Source organism: Rissa tridactyla, chromosome 2 (assembly GCF_028500815.1).
Source record: "Rissa tridactyla isolate bRisTri1 chromosome 2, bRisTri1.patW.cur.20221130, whole genome shotgun sequence".
NCBI lineage: Eukaryota > Metazoa > Chordata > Aves > Charadriiformes > Laridae > Rissa > Rissa tridactyla.
This window is the reverse complement of record NC_071467.1, coordinates 166,252,868-166,276,297: the sequence shown is the minus strand read 5'-3', so window position 1 is coordinate 166,276,297 and position 23,430 is coordinate 166,252,868. Positions and strand designations below refer to the sequence as shown.

Below are 23,430 nucleotides of genomic sequence, written 5' to 3'. Positions count from 1 at the left end.
GGTCTGGAAAATCTCAGCCATGAGGATGTATTTACAGACACCCAGTGCTACCGTAGCCTCTGTGTGTGTGTGCGTGTGTGTGTGTGCATGTGTTTTCCTGCTCGTTAGATGCTTTCTGCTATAAGTAAAACTGGTGCTTTCCACCATCCCGGGAGAAGATCAGTGTGTGGTCTGGGGCATGGATTTTCCCCTGCACCAGCTGACATGTTGATGGTCAGCCTCCCATATAACCTCATCTTCATGTCTATATATAAACCTCTGCTTGTCTTTTAATGAACCGAGGCATAACAAAGGCCAGGGGTGCCATCCAGCCTGGAAGAGAGAAGCTCTGCAGCAAGTGAGCTGGGAACGTGTCAGCATGGGGAGGATAAAACCCATCCATGGGACCTGAGTTGTAACCCAACCTCCCCCTTGTACACGTACACCATGCACACCAACACTAAAAATGTTTGACCCAGCGCCAGCCTCAGCCCTAAAATCCTCAAACTCTCTTTCCATTTAAGTGCTAATTCATAACAATGCCGTATCCGATGGCTCTAAAATAGCCGGGTAAATGTCTTGTCCTTTTATAGCAGTGGCCCTATTGTAAGCTCTGGCATGTGACAGGTCTCAGAGTGACACAATGTGTGACTTCAAGAGACTGGACAGAGATAAAGACCTGTGGGCACTGGTGATTTATCCTGCAGCAGCCACCTCTTTCCTGTCTGTCTCTCTGTCTCCCTCTCTCCCTCTCTAAAGCAGCCCATCAGCAAATCAACATGGCTCCAAAGAAGCCTGAACCTAAGAAGGCTGAACCAAAGAAGGAAGAACCCAAACCAGCACCTAAACCAGCAGAACCAGAACCCAAAAAAGAAGTAGAATTTAACCCAGCTTCTATCAAAGTATGTATCTTTTGACCTGGCAGGTTGGTGGGGCTTGGGTTGGTGGTGGTTCTGGTGGTGATGTGTTCAATGCTGGGAGATGACGTTCTCAAATAGTAGCTCTTGGTTTTGAGCAGAAAGTGAGTAGCAAAGACAATTGCCACAGGTAGAGTAAGAGTGGGAGCAAAGTCACGGAGAGCTCTGCTGAACAGAGAAGCTAAAAGCTGAATCTTGTTTTATCTGAGGATGTTCAGACCTGTTTGTCTTAGCCCCAAAGCAGCAAATTTCATTGTGTGCAAGCTTCACTGACCTTGGTGGGAAACTTATTGCTTCTCTTCAGGCAATACTGCAGGTAGATGCCAGGAAGGCTTGACTGTACTCAGGGCTGACCACTAACTAAACAACGGTCAAGGCCTCATGGTAGGCTTGGAGCATGGGTTGGATTAATTTCTCTCTGCCTGTAATGCATCACTTTGGTAGACACCACCAGCGTGGGCCTTCCTTAAAGTGAGCCAGTGACACCTCTAGAAAAGCCCAACTGAATGGCAAAGCAACTGCCTGCTTATGTTTGTGTTTTGGAAGGCAGAGAGAAGCTTGGGCAAAAATCCAGGTTTCCTGAATTACTTGCTATTCAGGTTCTGCCCCAAGAATTCCTCCAAAGGGCATGAGCCTTCTCCTACTCCTTCTCCTTTAAATAAGTCTCTGCTGGAAAGAAACACTGCTGTTTTCAGCAGGTGTTGCTGAAATCTTGCTCAAATGTGTAAGAACAAGATTAGGTTTCCGAGGCCATTTCAGAAATAGGTTTTAGGAAAATTTGGGGTCACTACTCTAATCCTGAGCTGCCTAACTGGCATCTTGTTGCCATTTCAGTGAACTACCCCATTGACAGGGAACTGCCAAAGTTTAGGAAACACTGAGGTTTTAAAGCTGTGAAGTAGGTGATTCCAGTGAAATGATGCTTGAGATCTGTTTCCATTTCAAACACTTTTTTTCCATGGGAATTTACCCTTCAGCTGATATCTGAGAGTGACTCTTATTTCAAAAGAAATTTCTCACAGAGAACGATGAGGAGAAAGAAATAGTATATTCCTATGGAAATGACCATGAAATGGACTATCAAAAGGTGACCTCTTGACTTACAAAAATGCAATAAACAAATAAAGATCTAAAAATGACTAGTTCCCCTTTGCTCCTTCTGCACCACACATATTCGCAGGCAATGTCAGAGACCCCTGCACTCATCTCTAGGAACAGCTTTCCCGTATTGTTTGCACAGTAAATACCACATGAGAGATAGAACTTGCAAGAGATAGCAGGATTTGTTTGCAAGGCATTGTCCTTTGGGAACTGTCCTTTGGGAAAAGGCATTGCTCTTGCGGAAAAGCAGAGGAGCTTTGCCGCATCTCACAGGTTTCTTTCTCATGGGACTTTGGGCCAGGCAATGGCTGGGTGTAAATCAGCATTATTCTGTTGATTGGTTTAAAGCAGCCAGATTCTTTCGTGTTTTTCACAAGAAACTGGGCAAGCAACAGGGAAGTCCTGGTGATCTCCTGTGTTTCCGGTGAGCCCAGAGGACATGAGACAAGACTAGATAATGCCAAAGAGGAAAACAAAGAGATCTCCATAGCCATCCATGGGACCAGCTCCTTGGAGCTGAGGCAAGGGATGAAAGTCTCTGGAACCCTCTCTTGTTAGCTAAAAAAAGTAAAATTTCCTTCTCATAAACTATGTGAAAAAGGGAATATGTTACTCCTCAGCATGTGTCCTGAGCACACTGCAGCGGGTCTCAGGGGTAGCTCATAAATCCCGGGCTGCTGAAATCATTTTCTTCTCTCACATGGGAATGACCCGCAGCTGGGGATTTCTAACAAAGGAGTCACTGAAATGGCTCTGTCCCGCCTTGAATCACAAAGACCTTGTGAATCTTTCAGTTTAAATACTCGTGAATATAAAAGCAATCATTTGTAACTATATCAAGAAAAAGCTTTTGGGGCTAGGTTTTGGATTAAAGGAATTTGGTTTGGGGCTAGTTTTTAAAGTAATGACACCAAAGATAGTGTGGCGCTCTGAGAGGACTTTCACTATGACCTTGGGCAAGTGGTACGTGGTGGGATGCAGCTCTCTGCTAACAGCTCTGTACTTAACATTCCTGCACTGTAAAAGGAGGAGGGGGCATTTGCAATAAAGTCTTTTTGAGGGCACAGATACCTTCAGATGGGATGCCATGACATTGTGGTAATATCCAGCCGGGCTACTCTGACATTGTGGTATGAAGGGCAGCTAAGTCCAGTAAAGAGATGAGTTGTAATTTAAAAAAAAAAAAAAAAAAGACAAACCACAAACTGGTGCCACTCAAAAAACAGTGATTCATCTTTGCGGTCACCACAGTCTCAAAATTACCAAATACATAGGATTTGAAACCAATTAACTTCTGCATTTTTATTTTTTTAAAAACTTACTCACTCTGCACACTTATTCATGCAAATTCTTATTTTTCCCTCCGGCACAATTTGCAATTATGGAATCTTATGGTTTTTAAAGTGTTAAAAAATATGTATTGAGTTCCTAAAAAATAAGTAAATCCAGTACTCCTGTCATAATATCTCTTCATCTTTGCAGAGAGTATTCCACTATTTGCTATATAACAATCTGGACTAGGGAAAGCATTGGTAGATGCATGGTTTGTGTCTGGGGTATTTTTTTCCCCAAAACTTTTAGCAAGGGGAGATGATATTGTCTGGAGAAGTTTTCCTGGGAATTTTTCAATTAAATGTTTTTCATCAAAAAATGCTTTTGTCAAAATTGAAGCTATTTGTGCACAAGGGCTTGGTCTGGCAAATATACTGCTTCCTGTTTCATAAACCTAGCTCTGGTGGAGTTCAGGCCATCTGGTGTAGATCAGAATACCTCCCTAGATCATTGTACAACATTTGAAAAAAAATGCTTTAATGAGTTTTGAAATTCTCCAAACATCCCATTTCTGCATTCCAGGGTGAAACTTGTTCTTGTTTTCATGTGGAAGATAATCTATAGTTAAAAAAAGGTGAGGAAAACAAACTTGTGTCAAAACAAAATGTTAAAAATGATTAAAATGCATCTCCTGATGGAGATGTCTCAAATTATCAATATTTATTCTCAGACCTCATTGCACAATTTTGTATTTGGAATTTATTAATTTTTTTTTTTTTTTTTAGACACTCAGAAGTCTCAAAGCTAAAATATTTCCGTGGAAAGGAAAAGTATTTCTTGTTTCATTTTTATTTACTGTTATAGTCTATTGTCATGATAATGGTCTAACAGCCTTATTTTGCACTCCAGCATCATGTTAAATTTTCCTATTGTCTTTCTTTTGCTGTTTCATGGTCTCAATCTGTACTGGGTTTATATTGGGATGTCAGTTACAGCAACCTAAATGTGGGCTACATCTCCTTAAGTAAATGCAGTTATTCTAAAGTTTTGATGTTATTCACATATACATTCACATAGGATTTGATCCTATACTTAGAAATTTTCAAAGTAGATCGGGTGCGATTTAGTGTTGTTTGCAACTCAGAGAAAAGAGTTTTATGGGTTTTTATTTTGTCTTTATTTTCTGTAAGAGTTTGGCTGAGTCCATGAGGAAGTCTTTTTTTAGGAAAGTGTTTCTCTAGAATGGCTCCTGAACCCCTTTACTTTGGGGACCAGATTGTCCTGGAGAGATTTTGTAGCAAGAAGACTGTCTTTTCCATATATCTAATTCATTTCCACCTGAATGCTATCTTTTAGCCGGGGGGGACACACCCATTTTGACATGAAATATATGCTACTCTCATGAGAAAGATTAAGGTTGATGCAAACCAAGATTCATCTTTTATTGTTATGAACACGGAAAATGGGACTGAGTCATCTAGCTTTAAGTTGAAAGTTGATCATTGATCTTAAACAGATCACATGGAGAAACTCTCTAGAGGTTTGTCCCTTGCAGTAGGGCTAAACACCTATATTGGGATGAACTGAATCACCCTTGGGAGATGCTGTTGATAGGGGAAGATGAGACAGATATTTGGGTGCCAACATTTCAGCAGCTAAAGTTAGCTGGGATGACGTATGCTCAAAGTCCGGAGAGTCTTGGGCACAAAAAGGCCATGCAGAGACAGCTGGTGTATGTGAGGACCTGGAATGGACATGGCTTACCATATAGAGTTATCCTTAATAGCCACATTTTCCCTTGTCATCACTTGATATGCTTATTGTAGCAGCATGCAGTAATATAGGTGCCTGGGGAAAAAACAGTCAGGGTTTATTTCTGTGGAGTACTGTGATCTTGAAGCCATGTGAAACCTGTTCTCCCTGAAAAGCCCTGCAGGCTTCCGAACATGTGCAGGGATGCTAAAAAAGAAAAGCTCCTTCCCTTTTTTCTGCCAGAAAAACTGTAAGAGCATCTGGGATGGGAGCAGCCACGAGGGAAATATGCAGTCATCCTGCACCACCAGGAAGGATGAGATCCTGCTGGACTTGTCTGGTCATCTTTGAAACAGCAAGCGTGTGTCAGTGCAATGGCAGAGCGACAGGCAGGCAGCTGGGGGGAGATAGATTGATTTTCATGGGGGAAAATCCCATTTCAATAATTTGTTCTGGGCTGAAGGGACCGAAATGATTATTTCAGAGTGAGCTTGAATGTGGGAGAAATGTATATGGGTTAATAGTGGACATACCTGCGAGAAGGGCTTAGATGGGGGAAGGAAAAAGTAGGAGTTACTTTGTGGATAAAAAGGATTTTTGCTTGTCGGGTAAATGTGTTGCATTAGTGTGCATGAGAGAAAAAAATGCTCTATTAAACTTGTGGATGTATTAAATTTGGTTTATGGGAGTAATGAATGTGTGTGCAAGAGAGGGTGAAGCAGTATATGACACCTTTGTGCCTACATGTGTGAGACAGAGGTTTTGTAGTCACGTTTTTGTGGTGTTTGTGTGTGCAATCAGTAGCCATGGGGTGTGTGCCCTGATTTCTTGAATTTTTGTAGTTGCGTGAGAGGTTTTGAATGTACCTCTTATTCAGAGAGAAGAATTCAGCTACATCCCTGAATTCTGTAAGAAGGGGCGGGGTGTGTGGGGGGTAGTACAGGGGTGAATGGTTTTGCAGGCAAAAAGGCTTCTTTGTGATTAAAAAGCTGAGGTGTCAGCCCACTTGAGAGAGATTTTGAGCGCGCAAAAGAAGCGTTTTATCTAGATGTGTGAGGGAAACAGGGGATGAGCTCATGGGAGCACATCTCTTCTGGCGTGTGAGGCTCAGCAGCAGGTAACCTTGGTTGGCAGGAGTGTAAGGTCCTTTATGACATAGCCCAATGGAAAGCATGTTACAACAGGGGTTGCTTAGGAAAGAGGGGGGCTTTTCTTGCCAGAAAAAGCCATTTGCCAGGCCAAGGTTAGGACATCCCAGTGTGGCTGTGATTTGAATCTCAGCATATTGAAGAACCCCTTCCCTCTGGTGCAGGTGTTTCCAAAGCTGTTCACCAACCTGTTTCATCCCTGCTTTACACCAGAAAGGCACAGCTATTTCAACAGTTCATCAGGTAGAAGATGGTACAGAGCTATCCCTGAGCCACCCATGCAAGGCATCCCAGTATTCAGTGTGGAGACCATTTCTTTGAGTAGATGATGACCCAGGACATACTAAGTGCATCCAAACTAGTATGGGCTTTTCTGATTCAGAAGAAAGCCTGTCTGTATATCCCATGCAGTGTACACATATATTCATCTTGGAAGAACAAATCATGTTATGTTTTAGTAAGATGTGGGGGCGGTGCGGGTCTTTGCCCACATTAAAACCTGTCAGGATGTTAGATCTTGTTGAGAGTTTGGCCAAGTCTTCCTTGAGGATGACATGGGAACTCTTTACACATCTATACCTGAGCCTCCAAGATCAGGCACCAAGACAGCTGAAGGTGGCCACCATATGTGTTCAGCCTCCCAACACCCTCTCATTTTTCTCTCTCCAATCTATTTTTTCCCTTGATTTCATTCCTTCCAGGTGCTACATATTCCCATTGTTATCACCGTTATTATTATTGGCCTACAGTGCACCTCAGCAGAAATACTTTTAGAGAGCAATTTCCCTCCTGTGCTCACATATTTGAAGGTTTCTGAAGTGGGCAGACACCTGCCAGGCTAAACCAAGCCCATGCTGGGCCTCTTTCTCTCCATCGTTTCTTCCTGAGCCTTTCAAGCACAGAGAAATTTGAGTAGTGAGGAGGCCCCAGGCAAAAAATGACTGAAAGTTTAGCAAAGACAAGAGACCCCATTGCAAGCTCGTTGGAGTCAGTAGGAAATTTTTCCTCTTGCATTTTATGGGATTTGCCTCTGACCCACCATTCTTGCTATGGACCAGTTCTCTGGCAAGGTGTGAGAACTTTTGTGAACTTACTGTGATTTATTTTTAGTTTAGCAAGTGACAAATGCCTCTTAGGTATGGGCTCAAAAATTGCATTGATCTGGCAAAATATCTTCAGATGCACAGAGACAACTCCCTTTTCAGCATAATAATGGTTCAAACTCCTGTAACTCCAGAGGAAGATTTCAGATGCCATCTATTTTAAATACCAGATATCTTTCTTAAGATGGAATGAATCTTTATTTGAGAGTGGAAAAAGCCCAGCCTGGCTTCTAGGAGGGAACATAGACATTTAGCTTACATGAGATGTCTATCTCAGCAGGTTATAGTGAAGAAAAAGGAGCTCCATCCTGAAACCTATGGCTGCACAAGTTTGAGTTGCTATTTCAAGCACAGGTCTTAGTGGAATATCTAGGTAAATGCAGAAAGCCACTGGAGATTTGGATTGCATTATTAAAGAGTTTCCACAACTAATTACCACCTGACCCACTGCCCCCTTGCTCTAGAAAGCTAATGAACCAAAGTGCCCTGATAGCCTAGGCCTGGGCACAGGAGAAGAACCAGAAAAGAATAAAATAGGAAAAATTCTATTCAATTGGAATAACCAGGATAACCAGGGTCCTCTGCCCTGCTCAGCCTACACCAACTTGAAAACATGAGGATGAGTCAAGAAGGCCAAAGGCTCCTTCATGATCTATTAACATTTCGTGACACTGAGTGTGGCAAGTACTTCTTTTATAGAGCTTAAGGCTGTTTAATCATCTCATCTGACATCCTATACATAGATTTTGACTCAGATAAGCTCTAGTGAGGCCAAAGATTTTGATTAGGGAAAAGCATTTTGGGCCCAATGAGAGAGAAAAAAATGAAGAAAAAAAGTGGGATCCACCTGCTTTATTTCAGGGATCTCCAAGTTAGATATTCAGGGCTGAGCTAGTCTCTTCAGGCTCCCGATACAGTTGCTAAAGAGAAACAGGCACTTTCAGAAGTTCATTTATTTCACGTGAAGATGAGCCTCTAAGATAGATCAAATAAAGCAGTGGAAGAGAAAAGGGTCCACTGAAGAGTAGGGACACTCAAGCCATGATCTGGATGCAGTGAAGAGCCCTGGCAGCTCACTTTTGTGCCCTAGCTAACAAGAACTGCAAAAACTTGGAGCTCACCAGTAGAGCACTGACAGAGCTGGACTGTGCCTGGATGCAAGCCAGTAAAATTAACTGGTTTGTATGGTGCTGTACAGCTCCACTGGTTTGGATTTCTAACAGTTTGGGGACTTTTCCACAGTACAGACATTGGCTGATGAGTTTTAGCAGTTCTGCCCAAGGCCCTGCTGTAAAAGAAGTTATGGACCTACTCCAAAATCCTGATTCTGGACTGACCATGGAAAATAGATCTGCAGGATCCTGAACCTGAGCGATCTCTACCATGTCTGAAAGAAAATCTCCCATCCTCCCGATCCGTCATCCCCTCAAAGCTGGGGGGAATCCAACCTCAGTAGCCACCGGTCCTTCCTAGGAAAAAAACTGAGGTCATAGTGGGAAGTAGTTGCTTTGGGGGGAATCTAGAAGAGGATCATCCTTCTGGAGGGATCCCCCTCCAAATTCAAGACAGAAAAAGTCTGAGGCATAGAACTTTTCCTCCATAAATGGTGCTTTCTCCTACCCTGCCTTACGCTCTCTGAGCAGCAAGAGGTGCAGAGGTCTGATGTTACACATTGCACACACATGAATGTGCACGGGGAGGGGAAACTCACCTAGAGGATGCTGTCAGGGCTGTCAACATAATCTCTGTTCCCTCTCCAAAGCCTCCCCACCTGTGAGAGGCTGTTGTATGCAACCACCACAGGTATTTCTCGTGTCTCGGTGGCTGAGACATGCTGCCTTGCCCATTAAAATCAGGTGATGGTCATGCTTATAATGCCCCATTAGCAATTTGCTTCAGTACTTCTGGATGGACCCCAGAGATAAGCATAATTAAAATGCCGTGCTGCCGTAGCAAATTTCTAAAGGCAGCTCTGCTCTTTTTTTCTCTCCTTTATTTATCACAGTCCAGTCACTCTGGAAGCACAGGATGTTCCCAGCCAGGCTGGCCATTGTGGAGCAGATTTTAATAGCAGAGAGAGCATCTTTGTCCCTCCTCCCTCCTGTCCCTCCCTTCGGAAGAGATGGCCCCAGGTTGACTTGAATTTGGCAGCTTGCTTGACAGAAATGAATCAGTGCCTGAAAGCGTAAAGGGAATTTCAACAATAGAAAACAACCTCTGTCCTTGACCCAGTGAAATGTATCATCAGAAGAGGGGATGTGGGATGACTCGAGTCCTGGGGGCTGGAGGTATCCCCAAAGAAAGGATCCCCAAGAGATTCAGGCCAGGATGCAGAACGGTGAAGAAATAGTAAGATATTGAACAAACATGCATTAAAACACAGTAAAAGGGTTTCTTTGTGGTATATTCCACTCATGCTTAGGGCCAAAACCGAATAGCACTGGAAATCGAAGGAGCTTTCCAGATGAATTTTCTTGGCCAATAAAAGTCTGGCTATCTTTGTATATCTCTCTTGTTCGCTGAGCTGGGTGACGTTTCTCATAAAACTGTTTTTCTGGGGAGACTTGAAAAGTGCAGTTTGGTAGTACCAGAACGTTTTGCAAATCTAGACAGATTTTGCAAAGACTTTTCAAAAAAATCTGAAAAGGATAAAGAAAATTACAAGTTTCAGCTTTTCTTAGTTAATTCCCTGTTTAGATTTTTTTTTTAATCTGAAGCAGCTATTAATTTTCTTCTTATATAAAACAAAATACCCAGAAATTTTTAATGGCTGAAATTACTTCAATTTGGGCAAAAGAGAACATTTTGATTGATCTGGAAGAATTTTTCTCCCTCATTTCCAACTAAAACTGTCATCAAGTAGAACACAAACCCCAAATCTGTTTTCATTCTTAATCGAATGACTTTTTCTCAGAAAATTTGGAAATTGTTCAGTGGCACCCTAAAATATGTAGTAGTATGATTATTTTTTTTTTTAATTCTTTTTTTTCTGGGCAGTTTCCTCTTCCAAGTCTTTGTTATGCAGCTGCCAAAAAATAGCTTTTCTGCAATGTCTGATGTCCGTGGCACTGGGACGTACAAAACAAAACCTATGAACAGCTCAGCTTGGTCTGAGGGATGTAGAGATGAAAACTTGTCAAGATTCATGTGCTTTTTTTTATTTGAAATAACTCAGAGTTGTGACATTACTGAATCCTCAGGCCTTGGAGCATTTGAAGCAAAATGTGCAGAGTTCTGAGTCTGTATCTGGATTTCAAAGAGCCAGGAGCACAGTGTGATTTTCTGAACGTGACTTTCTTTAGTGTCTCATAGAAAAGAGATGATTTCTGTAGAGGGTCTTAAATGCTATTAACTTTATTTCCCTAATGCAGAAGAAAAGGCTGTGGCACTGGGTAAACCCTGCCCAAGGGTAGCCCAGATTTACTGAGTTATTTGAAATCATCAAAAGTAAGATTTTCTGCAAATGTGTCTGTTTTTTTTTAATTTCCCTCTACGTTTCCCCTCATACCCCTTTCACATTTTCATCTGTCTCCCTTGATATTTATACACCCCTTGTCTCTGCAGTATTTCCCAGCCTGCTTTTCCCTTCCACGTGAAGCACAGAAATTGTGCAAATTGTGAAAAGCAAAGAATTGTGCAAAAGTGAAGAGTTGGTTCGAAAGGGTTTGCATTGCTCTCAGCAGGGTGATTTAAATGCAGTTATTATTTTCCTGTTTCATTTTCACTTTTCAGTCGTTATCTCAGACAAACTAGGATACAGCAGGTCCTGACCTAGAAAACCCTTACGGCAATGCATCCTGCCATGGAATTTTATCTTCTGAGATCTCAGCCAACATGTTTGTCTCCTTCTCCAGCACGTGGTGTGGATGTGGCCTCTGTAGGCTTGTCTGCATGTCTGTAGTTGTGTATAAGGTAGATTTTCTTTGATTTATAGATGGGAAATAAGCAAAATATCGGTGTGGAGATCTCATGCTTATGAGCGTGTGTGCCCGAGGTGGGAAGCGAGTGAGAGCTGCCCGACCCTCAGCCTTACCGTCATCCCTCCAGCTGGTGCCTCCCAGCCTTGCCTTTTCCTTTTCCTCTCTCCAATCTGCCCCTTGATGAGCAGGGAGTTATTAAAAGCACACTCTGGATACGGAGCAGCTCTGTAATAAGATCTGCATTTCTCACATAGCTGCTAAACCTCAATCAATATGGTTTTAATCGCCATTTGTGTAACGTGCAATAACTATTAAATTTAAATTAAATGCACAGCTCACAGCATGCAGAAGGCCCTGGCCAAAGTGCTAACTTTTCCCAAGTTGCTGGAAAGCCGGACTGTAGAGACAGATCATTTATTTTTCTCATAAACCAGTTAAATCTTAACTTGGAGAAGGGGAAAAAATGTTGAGAGTAGCTATAGGAGGGAAGGGGGCGGGGAGGAAAAGTGTCTCTTCATAGAAGCAGAAACTTTGGGTTTCCCCTAACTTTTGCAAAGACGTTAATGTTTAGACAGAGGTGCCTGGGTTCACTTTTTCCCGGTGTCTGTGCTGACCGGATGGAAAAAGACGTTAGTGGGTGTTCCCTGGGTGGAGAAAAGCCACATATGTTCTGCCTTCCCCCCTGGTCCTGCACCCCATCCCTTCCCAGGGGTAGGCTGTTTACAAAACATAGAATCCCAGAATGGTTTGGGTTGGAAGGGACCTTAAAGATGACCTAGTTCCAACCCCTGTGCCATGAGCAGGGAGACCTCCCACTAGACCAGGCTGCTCAAAGCCCCATCCAGCCTGGTCTTGAACACCTCCAGGGATGTGACAGCTACAACTTCTCTGCGCAACTTGTTCCAGTGCCTCACCACCCTCAGAGTGAAAAATTTCTTCCTGATATCTCACCTAAATCTTCCCTCTTCCAGTTTGAAGCCATTGCCCCTCATCCTATCGCTACATGCCTTTGTAAAAAGTTCCTCTTCAGCTTTCTTATAGGTGCCCTTCAGATACTGGAAAGCTGCTATAAAGTCTCCCTGGAGCCTTCTCTTCTCCAGGCTGAACACCCCCAACTCTCTCAGCCTGTACTCACAGCAGAGGGGGTCCAGCACTCTGATCATCTTCATGGCCTCCTCTAGACATGCTCCAACAGTTCCATGTCCTTCTTATGTTGGGGGCTCCAGAGCTAGGAGTCACCAAATCCTCGCTATGCTGGCCCAGGACAATACATTTCCATATGTCAAGTGTTCATAAGTGAAAGAGCCCTTCAGCTTTGCTGTGCCACCCCCAATGGTAACTTTGGGAGCAGTCACCTTGGGTAAAGACCTATCTCTGCACTTACATGCTCCAGCAGCAAAATGGGGACAGCAATAATTATAGCTCTGAGATGGGCTTTCATGAAAGGTTCTGATGTGTTAGAAGAGTGAGACTGATATAAATCCCTAAAACCTACTATGGAGCAGTCCCCCTTGGCAGCAGAGAAAGGCAGAGTGTATCTACACTGATTTTCAGGCAGAGAAATGCAGTGGGTACCTGCCAAAAATGGGGTAACCAGTTAGCTCTGCACCAAGACCAGGAGCATGGGAAGAGCTCTTGCTGCTTCTCCATGCACGTTGCTCAAGCTACTGAGACCTGTCCATCTCACTGCACATGCTCTGGGACTTTGGGTGCCAAAGCATCCCAACCCCTCCTAAAGCTGTTGCAGCTCTGAATGGTCTCAAACTATGGGGCTTTCTGACATTAGACTAATAGTGAGCTTGTCCACCTCCATCTTCTTTCCTTGATCAACCGAAGGACTGATCAGTAACTTAGACTTTGTTGTAAGGTCTCCAAGTGGCAAAAGGACTAGTTAAAGCCCAGGTATTATTAAAAACAGCAACAACAAAGAAATGTCAAAGTATATTTCCTAAAAATATTTCATATATATATATGTATAAAATTACTGTATTCTAGCCAGTATAAAGAAGTGGAAAGAAATATGGGAAAGGAAATGGATGTAATAACAGTAGAAGGGCAATGCCAATATAATCTCCAGAATGCTGGTTTTTTTTTTTTCTTCCTAAGAAAATTTCCTTCTTGAGTTTAAATTCATATCTTATTATATGCATGTATTTTATGTAGCATTGTTCAATCCCCTGTCCTATCTGCAATCTGAATGCTAAAAAAAGCAGACAGGGAGAAGAGGGACTCAACTAACTTTAAACTGAAATCATCGTGCTATGCTCAGGGTATGCTAACTTGCGGCCCAGCTGTCTTTGATGAGATAGTTGCTTCCCAGAATCCCATAGCCATAGCCGGGGAACTGTATGTTGCTGCCACTAATAACAGGGATCAGGAGACCTTTAGTGGCTTTTGCTCATGAATGCTGTCCATGTCACGGATTGATTCCCCACAGGGGGTTAATCAGCATAGCCCCCTCCAGTCACGCATGCACCCATGTGGATTTATCCCAGCTGAACACCTGCATCAAACTTTTCCAAAGATCTGTGCTCTAGATCCAAAAGATCATATCCTCTAGATTTAAAAGCATCATTGCAGATTTATCGTGATCCTTTATAAACTATCTCTCACTTCTGTTTTCTCTGGATGGCTTGGGGGTTAATGTGTGTGTACTGTTGTCAGTGTGAGTTGTGCACACAATATATATTAGGAAGAAATTTTTCACTGTGAGGGTGGTGAGCCCCTGGCCCAGGTTGCCCAGAGAAGCTGTGGCTGCCCCACCCCTGCAGGTGTTCAAGACCAGTTTGGACGAGGCTTTGAGAAACCTGGTCTAGTGGGACGTGTCCCTGTCCATGACAGGGGGTTGTAACTGGATGATTCTTTAAGGTAACTTCTGATCCAAACCATTCTATGATCCTAAGAGATATATATATGTAGTAAGCATAGATATATAAAAAAATATGTAGTATGCACATGTGTGCATAGACATGTATTAGGAAAGAAATTTGACTGTGCGCTTATATATTCAGATATTCATATGTATGTATATTCATATGTACATATGAATTAATACTCACATAGATGCAGATATATAAATAGATGAGCAAATGTTTACACCCATGGATAGCCCTATGAAGTTTTTCTTTAACCAAATGCCCAACGCATGTGTAAGCACACACCATACCCATGCAAGGTGCCTGGATGGCCAACTCGGGGACCAGTGCCCCCCTCCCAGCCCTCCAACAGGTGCAAGAGAGCCCAACCCCACAACCCATCCTACTCTACTGGGATCATGCTGGGAAGGAAGGTGGCACTCAGCCCGCGACCCAGCTGGAGCCAACCCAGTCTCCAGCCTGCAAAAACTGCTCTGCTCCAGCAAACTTACGCATCCAGAGCCCAGAATAGAAACAGTGACAATCCATCGATTGTGTTTTCTGGGAAGCAGCTGAACATCACAGCCACCAGGCAGACGCTGCTGAAAAATCTCCTACGAGAAGTCTGCTCCTGTGAATGATCTTAGAAAAACAAACCAGTTTATAACCCACCCAGACTTAAAAAAACAGAAATGGGGAGCAAGGAAATAAAAAAGGGCATTATTGAGAACCCAGGTAATGTTAAGAGCAGCCTGACAATAACTGCTGAGTGCTTGGGAGGGAGGGGGAAAGAAAAATAATATAAAAAAAAAGAAGGAAAAAAGAGAAGAAAAACAAAAGATAAAATGTTGGTAAAGAAAATAGGTCAAACTTTTCGGTGTTTTTGGTTAGCGTTGACTAGTAGGTAACAGCCTTGCAGGGCGTAAAAATGTTCTCTCTCTTTGATTTAGTGGTTGCAAAAAAACCCACCCCCAAAATGCACCCCCCTCTGTCTAGGAATGAGATGTCTTCGAATGCCATACTGCTTGGTGACAGCACTTCATAAACACGGTGACTGAATCTGCCTCCAGCGTCCTTGTGTATGATGGCAGGAGCTGGTTGTAAGGAGTGCGAAAGGGCGTTGGGGACTGCGGCTGTGGGACATGCACAAACCTTGTGGGTCTCGGGAGAAACTTGTTTGTCAGTGTTACCTTGCAGGCTCCACGGCAAAGCCTGGAGAAAACCGTCATGGGTTAGAGCACTTGTTAATATGATCCAGTTCTGGACATTGACACTGTTGTAAGTGGACCGAAAAAAAACAAAACAAAACTCTGAAAGGTCAGCTCCAATTGCAGTTGTAGGAAACTTCAGATTTGGCTTCTTTCTACATAAATAAATAAACCTCTAAATCAAGCAAAGAACCCCAGCAGGCTGAAATGAAAGGAAAAACTCCTGGTCGTGGTAGGGAGGGGGAAAGAGTTTCTCCTTTCTTTTTTCTATTGTAATTTGAAATTTTGATAAAAGGGCAGGATTTAAAATTTCTGTCCTCTTGAGCAAGCTCCCAGCTGGGGTTCAGCTTTTCGGACTTGAGCTCCCTGGTGATGCTGGGGATGGGCAGGAACATCCAGTACGGCTGCGGTTACACAGCAAGATCAGAGCACACTGTTTTTCAGCTCACAATGAATAACGTCCTGCTTCGGAAAATAATTTATAAAAAAACCCCAAAACAACCAAAACCAACCCCCAGAGTATGAAGTATGGCAGATATTAGTTTGTGCTCGTGGATTCGCTACAGGAAAGTTTTGGCCCATTTGAAACTGTGGCTGGGTCACAGTGGTATTATTTTGGGAGCGGCATGTGCGCTATGCCTGCCAGCTCCGTGTAACAAAAGCAGAGCTCTCCCCATTGCCAGCATGTTATCGTAGTGACTCTTTGGCAGCTTAATCCTTTTTTTTTTTCAAGAAAGTTGCAGGGCAAGGGGAGTGACATTTTGAAGAGGTCCAGCTACTGTTTGATTCTGCAGGAGCTGCAAGAGCATGAGGATGGACTGGATTTGTTGGGGGATGGCAGTTGGCATCATCCCATCCCTCGGAGGGCTTGGGGTGGTGATGGCTGCAATGCCCATGATGGCATTGAAACACCACCTTTGGCACGGAGTAGGGAGAGAGGGATGTTTGCATCACATTCCACAGTGTGGAGTTGTGTCAGCGTATCTCTGGGAAAAACCTTAATATTTTCTATCCAGAACACTGAAGCTCAGACTAGACTTGGAGGAAGAAAACCATGGTAGATGGTTGTGGTGGCTGCTGCTGCTGGTGGAGGTATTTTGCCAAGGTATTTTTTATCTTGGGGTACATTGCTGTGTATAAGCAAGAGCTTCAGCTTCAACATCCAAAACTGACTCCTTTGCTTCCAGGAGATTTTTGCTTTACAGACACCTTTCTGCTACGTCTTGCCTGAGACCCATCCAACTCATTTCACTTAGGCCAACTAAATGCCTTATAGGGTCTCATTCACTATTAGCACGACTGGCACGTCTATCAGCAACCTAAAGGAGTTACACAAATCTCTCATCTGAGAGCAAAATTAGTTCAGCAAAGGGTGGTTGTTTTTTACGCTTGGTGGGGGAATTAAAATATTAGAAGAAACCAGCTTGAATTTTCAGGAGGAGGTTTCAGAAACACACAAAAAAGCCACAAAAATTCTTTTTTGGCAACACGAACTGGATTTGTTCAGCCCAAAAGGAATTGTTTTGGTAGGGTTTGGAGTGATCTAATGTGGGGGGAGCTGGATTCTTTAAGTAAATTTTACATGAAATACGCCATTTCAATATAAAAATATTTGAATTTGAAATTAAGAAAAAAAAAGAAGAAAAAAGTGCCATTATTTACAAGACAAAACATTTGACTTTGGAAATGAAAGACAAAGGGAAAGGCTTTTATGTCAAAATAATACGTGTAACAGTAATAATAATGCCTCATTTTTTTTTTTTTACTTTAAGCCGTTCACCAAATTAAATACAGAAGTGTTTCAGATTTTGTGGGTATTTTCTAACATATCATGCCCAACAAATGTATTATCTGGTGACAAATTTTCCCTGTCCTGTTTGAGACCTTCCATCTTAAAATGATGATATTGCAAGGGGCACAAGTGCAATGCTGTTCCATAGTTATGTGTGGAATGGTGGAGTCCACCTGCCCCCATGCATATGCGTCAAGACTGGCCTTTTTCCTTCTTAGCACCTACTTACCAGGAGGTTTGAGGGCCTGAAGCCCCCAGGAAGTGTTGCAGTGTGGTCCACAAGTTGTATCCTTGGCGTTCTTCTCCATCAGAAACCCAACCCACAAGCTAGTATATACTTCAAGCAGACAGCACCGGCAACATCCGACCTCTCCTACACCCCAGGCTCCCCTCCAGAACTTAACAGAGGGTATTTTATTAGGTTTTATAATTTCTTCCATGGTTGCAAACATCTGAACAAACATCTGCTGGTAAGGCTGGTGGAGGGGGGAGTTGCAGACCTGGCGGAAAGCCAGCTGTCAGTAAATGGTTGGAGAATCCAAACCCATGTTGCTACAGGGAGAACAGTCAGTCTACAAAATGTTTTATATTTCTGGTGCTGGCTGTTGCCAGCAGCTGTCTCAGTTCTCCAAAGTGGCTGTGTCATTCTCCTGTCGAGGCTCTGGAATTTCCCTTTGCACTCCAGAAAGTTGTGGCAACACATTCCCCATCTGAGAAAGGGAGCTATCAGTTTATAGGCTACTGCCAGAGTTGGAAAAGCACAGTTGGGAAAAACACTCTCAGGAAACCCAAATAAAACAAAGATTCAAGGTGACCATCTTCTGATGGAGAAGGGTGCAGCCTGGAGAAAAAAAATGCTTGCGTATTTCCTTATGTAGCAGCACCTTCTCTATGACCTTGACAAAGACTTTGCCTCATTTTCCTGATCTTGAAATACATCTTTTTTTTAATGAAAGGCTTCACCAATTTGGCTGAAAATAATGGTTGATTTCTATTTTCACTTGACTTTCATTATCAGTATAATTAGGTGTTGTAAAAGGTCAACAGTTCAGTTCTGTATTTGACTCCCAAACAATATATTTTCTGCCACCCTAAAACGACCTGTCATTTCAGACCAACTAGAAATATATATTTCTTTTTTTTCTGAAAACATGGGGAACAAAACTTAAAAGTGAAAACATGGAGTATCAGTAGAGTTTTATGGTTGGGTTTTATTCTGCAAAATGTTCATTGTACTTTAGCTCTTCCCCATGAAGACCAGGGGAGCACATCATGTGCTGTTGTGTGTCACAGTTCTTATATTAATCAAGTATCTGTATGCTATACCATGCCTTCCCTCCCATTAGACCATGGCCCGAGTAGAAATAATGAGGAAAGTCCTTATGGCAACCCTGGGAGCTAAATGTAAATGTACCAAAAGAGTTTCAGAAGGCAGAGGAGATGAGAGATCAGGAGTGACTATCAAACAACAAGAAGAAGCTGTATGAAACTTGACCAAGTGTCAAGGTTTGCCCATGGGCAGTGGAGGTGTTTATGCATATTGTAATTGCTCTGTGCAGAAAGTGATGGGAGAGGGGATGGTGGGGACGATGTGCATTAATAGGTTTAAAAAGGTCTTAGTGGAAAAAGCCACATACTTGTGAAATACAAATGTAACCTCAACACAATGATACTGATCTTGATGGCCTTCTGGGCCTCTTTCCATCTGCTGTATTTCTGCCTCCTAAATCGGTCTCCCAAGAGCACAATAAAAAACGCACCCCACCCTTCTCTTTCTCCCAAAAAAGCCCTGCCATGGCTAAGTGAAAACCTTGCTTTTTGTATTAAGATTCCTCAAAATACTATGAAACAAGAAGAATATTTCTTCTTTTCAAGAGGGGCTCCTTGCTTGCATTGTCTAAACGTTTCCCCCCAGATAACCTTTTGCCTGTGGGTTAGCAACAGTTTTATTAATAGAACTTATTTCAGACTTAAGTTATATCTGACTTATCATGCTCAAAGCTATGTGCTTGATTGCAATACTACGGGTTTATAAAAAATTCCCTGAGATACGAAGCTGTGAATGACGTTAATAGCACCAAGGGGTGCATGCATCCCTCCTGGTCCTTCTGGGACAAAATCAGCTTAATGCCATTGTTTAGGCAAAGAGGACAGTAACATTAGGGCTACAGCTGATGTCACTGGTGACTGGGTGATGATCCCCTAAACCCAAGGTTGCTAAAAAAGCAGGAAAGCTGGCATAACACTTCCCGTTTGTTATGGAAAGGTTTCCATTCAGACTTCTGGTGTCTTCAAAGAACATGCAGCACAGTCCACCCATCAAGGCAGGAGGCAAGTGGAAAGAGAGGAGCAGTCAGCAGCTCTGTCCCTCGTATGGATTTGTACCAAATACAACCACCATGAACCTTGCTACTGTGGATGCTTGACTCTCAGAGGAACGTCCTTGCTTTAAAACCAACAGAAAAAATGCCAGGGGGAATTCAATTCTGAAGTGCCAGTATATTTTAAACAATCAATCAAACAAACAAACACAGAAACAAAACCCCAAGGGAAATAATCCTCGTCTACTTCCAAGGAACCGGAGAAAGTAAAGCCGTACCCGGGAAAGCAAATACACATCAAGCCTGTGGGGAGGTTTTACAGCCTCCAGCTTTGGGTGATGAGGGCTGCTCTGATGACTGAGCTCAGTGAGGTGTGGGGTGATGCTGGTGTAAGTGCCTGGGGGCAGGAGTGGGCCTGGGCATCAGAGATACCGCTGGGGGCTTTCTCTCCCTTGGATGCTCATTGCAGTAGAACAGCAGAAGCAGAGTTGCCTCAGAACACAGGTATGCGTCACTGTCTGTGGCTGCAATGCGTTGTGACTCATTCGCCCACTTTTTGCCTTAGCCTGACCCCATTTTTAAGCCTGTCCTCTGGATCCCACCCGCATGGGTTCTCTAGGACAGTGACCCTTCTGTCCTCATAGACAGCTCTACCTTTGCTCTTGCCTCATGAAGATGGCTTTGGTTTTGTGTCCTCCACGCCGTTCTGAGGGAGAGGGGCGGGAAAACAAAACCCCAGCCATCTTCAATCTAAATATAGCCCAAAGTTCATTCCATCCATCTTCAATGATACCTGTGGCTGGGTAAATGATGACTCGCCTTTCCATACAACTCCATGGTGGTATGTGCCGAGAGGGGAGAAAATAGCAGCAGCCGCCACCCACTCATCTCTTCAGCTTTCCTGAGAGGAAACCATGCCTGGTGGTAGGGCTGGTCAAACCGTCTGCCACCGCTTTGTCAGCTGTCACGAATGGTCCTCCAGATCTGGGTGGTGCTTTTATAGGGACCATGATTAGAGGTGAAAAACACTCAGCCTTTCAGCTGAAACCTTCCCTTTGATCTTGCCATGGGAATTTGCAGTCATCCTTTTTCACTCTGGCATGGTTTCTCCTGGCCTACAGATTGCCAAAGGGCTAGTTCATGCTTTCGGGGTGGGATTCACCAGAAAAGGATATCTGCATCTGTGCTAGTTGCCCACGCTCTTTTTTACTGTCATTGTAGAATTGATTGATTCACTCAGCGAAAAGGAGAGCAAAAATCATTATCTCCTCAAAGGTAGACCTAAAACAAGTCAAATTACACCCTAGAAGTGCCTGTAGCCTTCTGCTGGTATAAAGCGAATGTGGGGTCACTGACACATCTGGATGTCTACATCTAAGTGCAGCTGAGCTGAATTCTTCCCCGAGAGCAATCCATCATAGTGATTTAAATACGACTTGCCAGCAGCTCTGGCCTTATTTCGCCCACACTGGCTATCGATGCCTGAATAAACTCAATATGCAATTAGCTTCAGTCATATTCTCAGAGCTTGATATAATTAGACACACTGGGCATAAGGCTGCTGCTGGCAGTGCACCTGTATAAATGTGTCCCCCGATGGGTATTTATTTTTAATTAAACTAAGGTATGTAGATTTCGGATAGGACCCAATCTAGATAATTATGATCTCCATGACAAAGATGTGTTTGAACCCCTCCATATGTTAGGAAAGGGAAGAGCATTGCTATTCTTTTGGGGGCTCCTTTCTTGTATTCTTTAAATAAAATTCTTCCTTCCAGACAGCCTCCTGGCTGACACTTGGGTAACAATTTTATTAATTGGATTTCATTCAAGGCAAATCATGACTAAGAACTGCAAACAAAGTAGTAATCCCCTGGACGAGCTAGTTCAGATAAGGACTGAACATCGCAGACACAAAAATAGTGGCCTAGTTTTCAACAATTGCAGGATTAAGGTTGAGTCCTGCCTTCCAAGTATACCAGATGTTTTCTGGTTCTTCCTTCTCCTAAGACAGAAGATGCTCAGAAACACTATGGTAGGGAGAGACAGGCAGGGTACTGATGGGAAATAGGAGTTTTGGGCTATCATATGTGTCCCGTAGACCCTCATTGTGTCTTATAGATGCTAAAGCTCCTTGTGGTGCTCAGGGTGTCTGGAGACAGAGAAGCATCTGGGAGCTGCCCACTGAGCCCTGGTGGAATAGAGAGGTTGGTGTTGTCACGTTTTGGCATGTCACAGCCATCCTGGCTGGAGAGATGAGGAGTTACAACAGCTCCACCCTTTAATATTATGAAAATCCCAAGAAGATGAAGAAGGGATGTGTCATGTTGCATTTCACCTTGAAATAAGAAAACGGGGAGTTTATGTTTGAGGTTTTCACTATGCCTTTGTTCCACCCAGCTGCTTTGCTACCAAGGAACAAATTATGATACTGAGGACTGAGAGGTGGTCAGCTTCATATGGAAATTCTGACCCAAAAAGTGTGGAGTTGTACATATGTTGGTGAGGGGAGAAGAGTCATATATATTCACAGAGGAATGCTTCCAAGGGTGTGTATTCATGTACTGCTAGGTCTGTCCCAAGCGTATGCTTTGCATGTATGCATTTGCATGCTTATGCATACCAAAATATGTTTTCTCTTTGTTTATCTGTTCATTATCAGGGCACTGCAAGATTGCCCCTATCAGCAGAGACACCCACCCTGTTGGTTTTCGCTGAGAGGCAGATGTAAATTCTGGTGTAAATTCACGTTACTGACCTGCACCTGTTCATTCAGAAGCTTGGATCTCATATTCCAACATTGTGTTTCCTTCTTTTGACTTTGAGTTCAGCAGAAGCCTGTTTGCATTTTGGAGCATTTTTGGAGTCCAGAGCTGCAAGAGTGCTGTGCCATGGAAAAAAAGGGAGTGGGAAAACCCCAAAACTTAGGAAACAGGAGGAAATAAGAAGTTATGAGAAAACAAGAGCAGACGACAGAGTCAGAGCAAGGTCCAGAGAGTTTTCCAATATAGTACAGCAGTGGTTATTAGAAGATGCTTTAGGAAAAGGTACAGGAATAGGGAAAAACTCCTCCAAAACATTCTGCTAAACATCATGCAGAGATTTCCTAAGCCAGGTATTTCTGTACATTTTGTAATGTATAGAAATGGATTTCTTTTCCAGGAAGTGGTCCTGTCACCCTTTACACACATGTAAGCTCTGAACATCCACAATATCCCATGACCAACTTTCCACAATTCATCTGTAAGAGCAAAGAACCACTTCCTTCACTTTTCCTTGAGCCTTATTCACTTGATACCCCCTAGTTCTTCTGCTGGAAAAGACTATGGATAGCAGATGCAAGGCTGTCAACAGATAAAAACCCTTTCAGTGAAATAGCCTGAGGTTTACCATAGTGTTACTACAATCATCTCTGCAGAGGGCATCAGTGGTGGACAGTCACTTGGGATAGGGAAAGAGACTACAGCAGGAACACAGGAGCAGCGGAAGAATCGACAAAGGGAATTTACAGCCTTGTGGTGGGGCAGAGGTCCCAAAGGTGGGACTAGTGAATAGGGAAGGTGGAAGAGGAAAGAAGAATCTACCGTCTCTATAAAATTATTTTCTTGGATTTATGAGTCAGTATTTTTCATGGACCTCACAAGCACCCAGATCCATAACACAGAGACTAACCCAGGGCTTTTCTTATTCACTTCAGTTTTCTGTTTTTATCTGGCTTTTATTCTTTGTCTCTTCCAGGTTGAGTTCACCCCTGATCAGATTGAAGGTGAGGAAGATGTGTTTCTCTTCTGTGCACAGTAAATACCATCACTGGGAAGTGCTGGCAAGTTCTGGGGTGGACATGGGTGTGGCACTGGAGGTCTCCTGAGAAGGAAGTTGACTCCCATGCTTTTAAGTTATGGCTTTGCTCTTTCTCTGTCCATCCTCCAAGTCCTCTGCTAAGCTGGTCAAGAGAAAAGGGTGAAAGTCATGCACCATGCAAATTAGGTACTTATTTCATTAAAGAAGACATCAGCCTCATTTACCAATGAGGTAAAATAAAAATAAAAAAACCCAAACCCA

At 43.2% G+C, this 23,430-nt stretch overlaps 1 protein-coding gene across 1 annotated transcript in view; it reads left to right on the top strand.

The window, feature by feature from the left end:
- Positions 1 to 660: 660 nt before the first annotated feature.
- Positions 661 to 23,430, top strand: part of MYL3 (myosin light chain 3) — a 36,944-nt gene continuing 14,174 nt past the window's right edge. The window contains exons 1-2 of the mRNA XM_054192786.1: positions 661 to 881; positions 23,107 to 23,134. Coding sequence (XP_054048761.1) covers positions 759 to 881; positions 23,107 to 23,134 — 151 coding nt within the window. The 5' untranslated portion in view covers positions 661 to 758. The remainder of the gene's footprint in view (positions 882 to 23,106; positions 23,135 to 23,430) is intronic.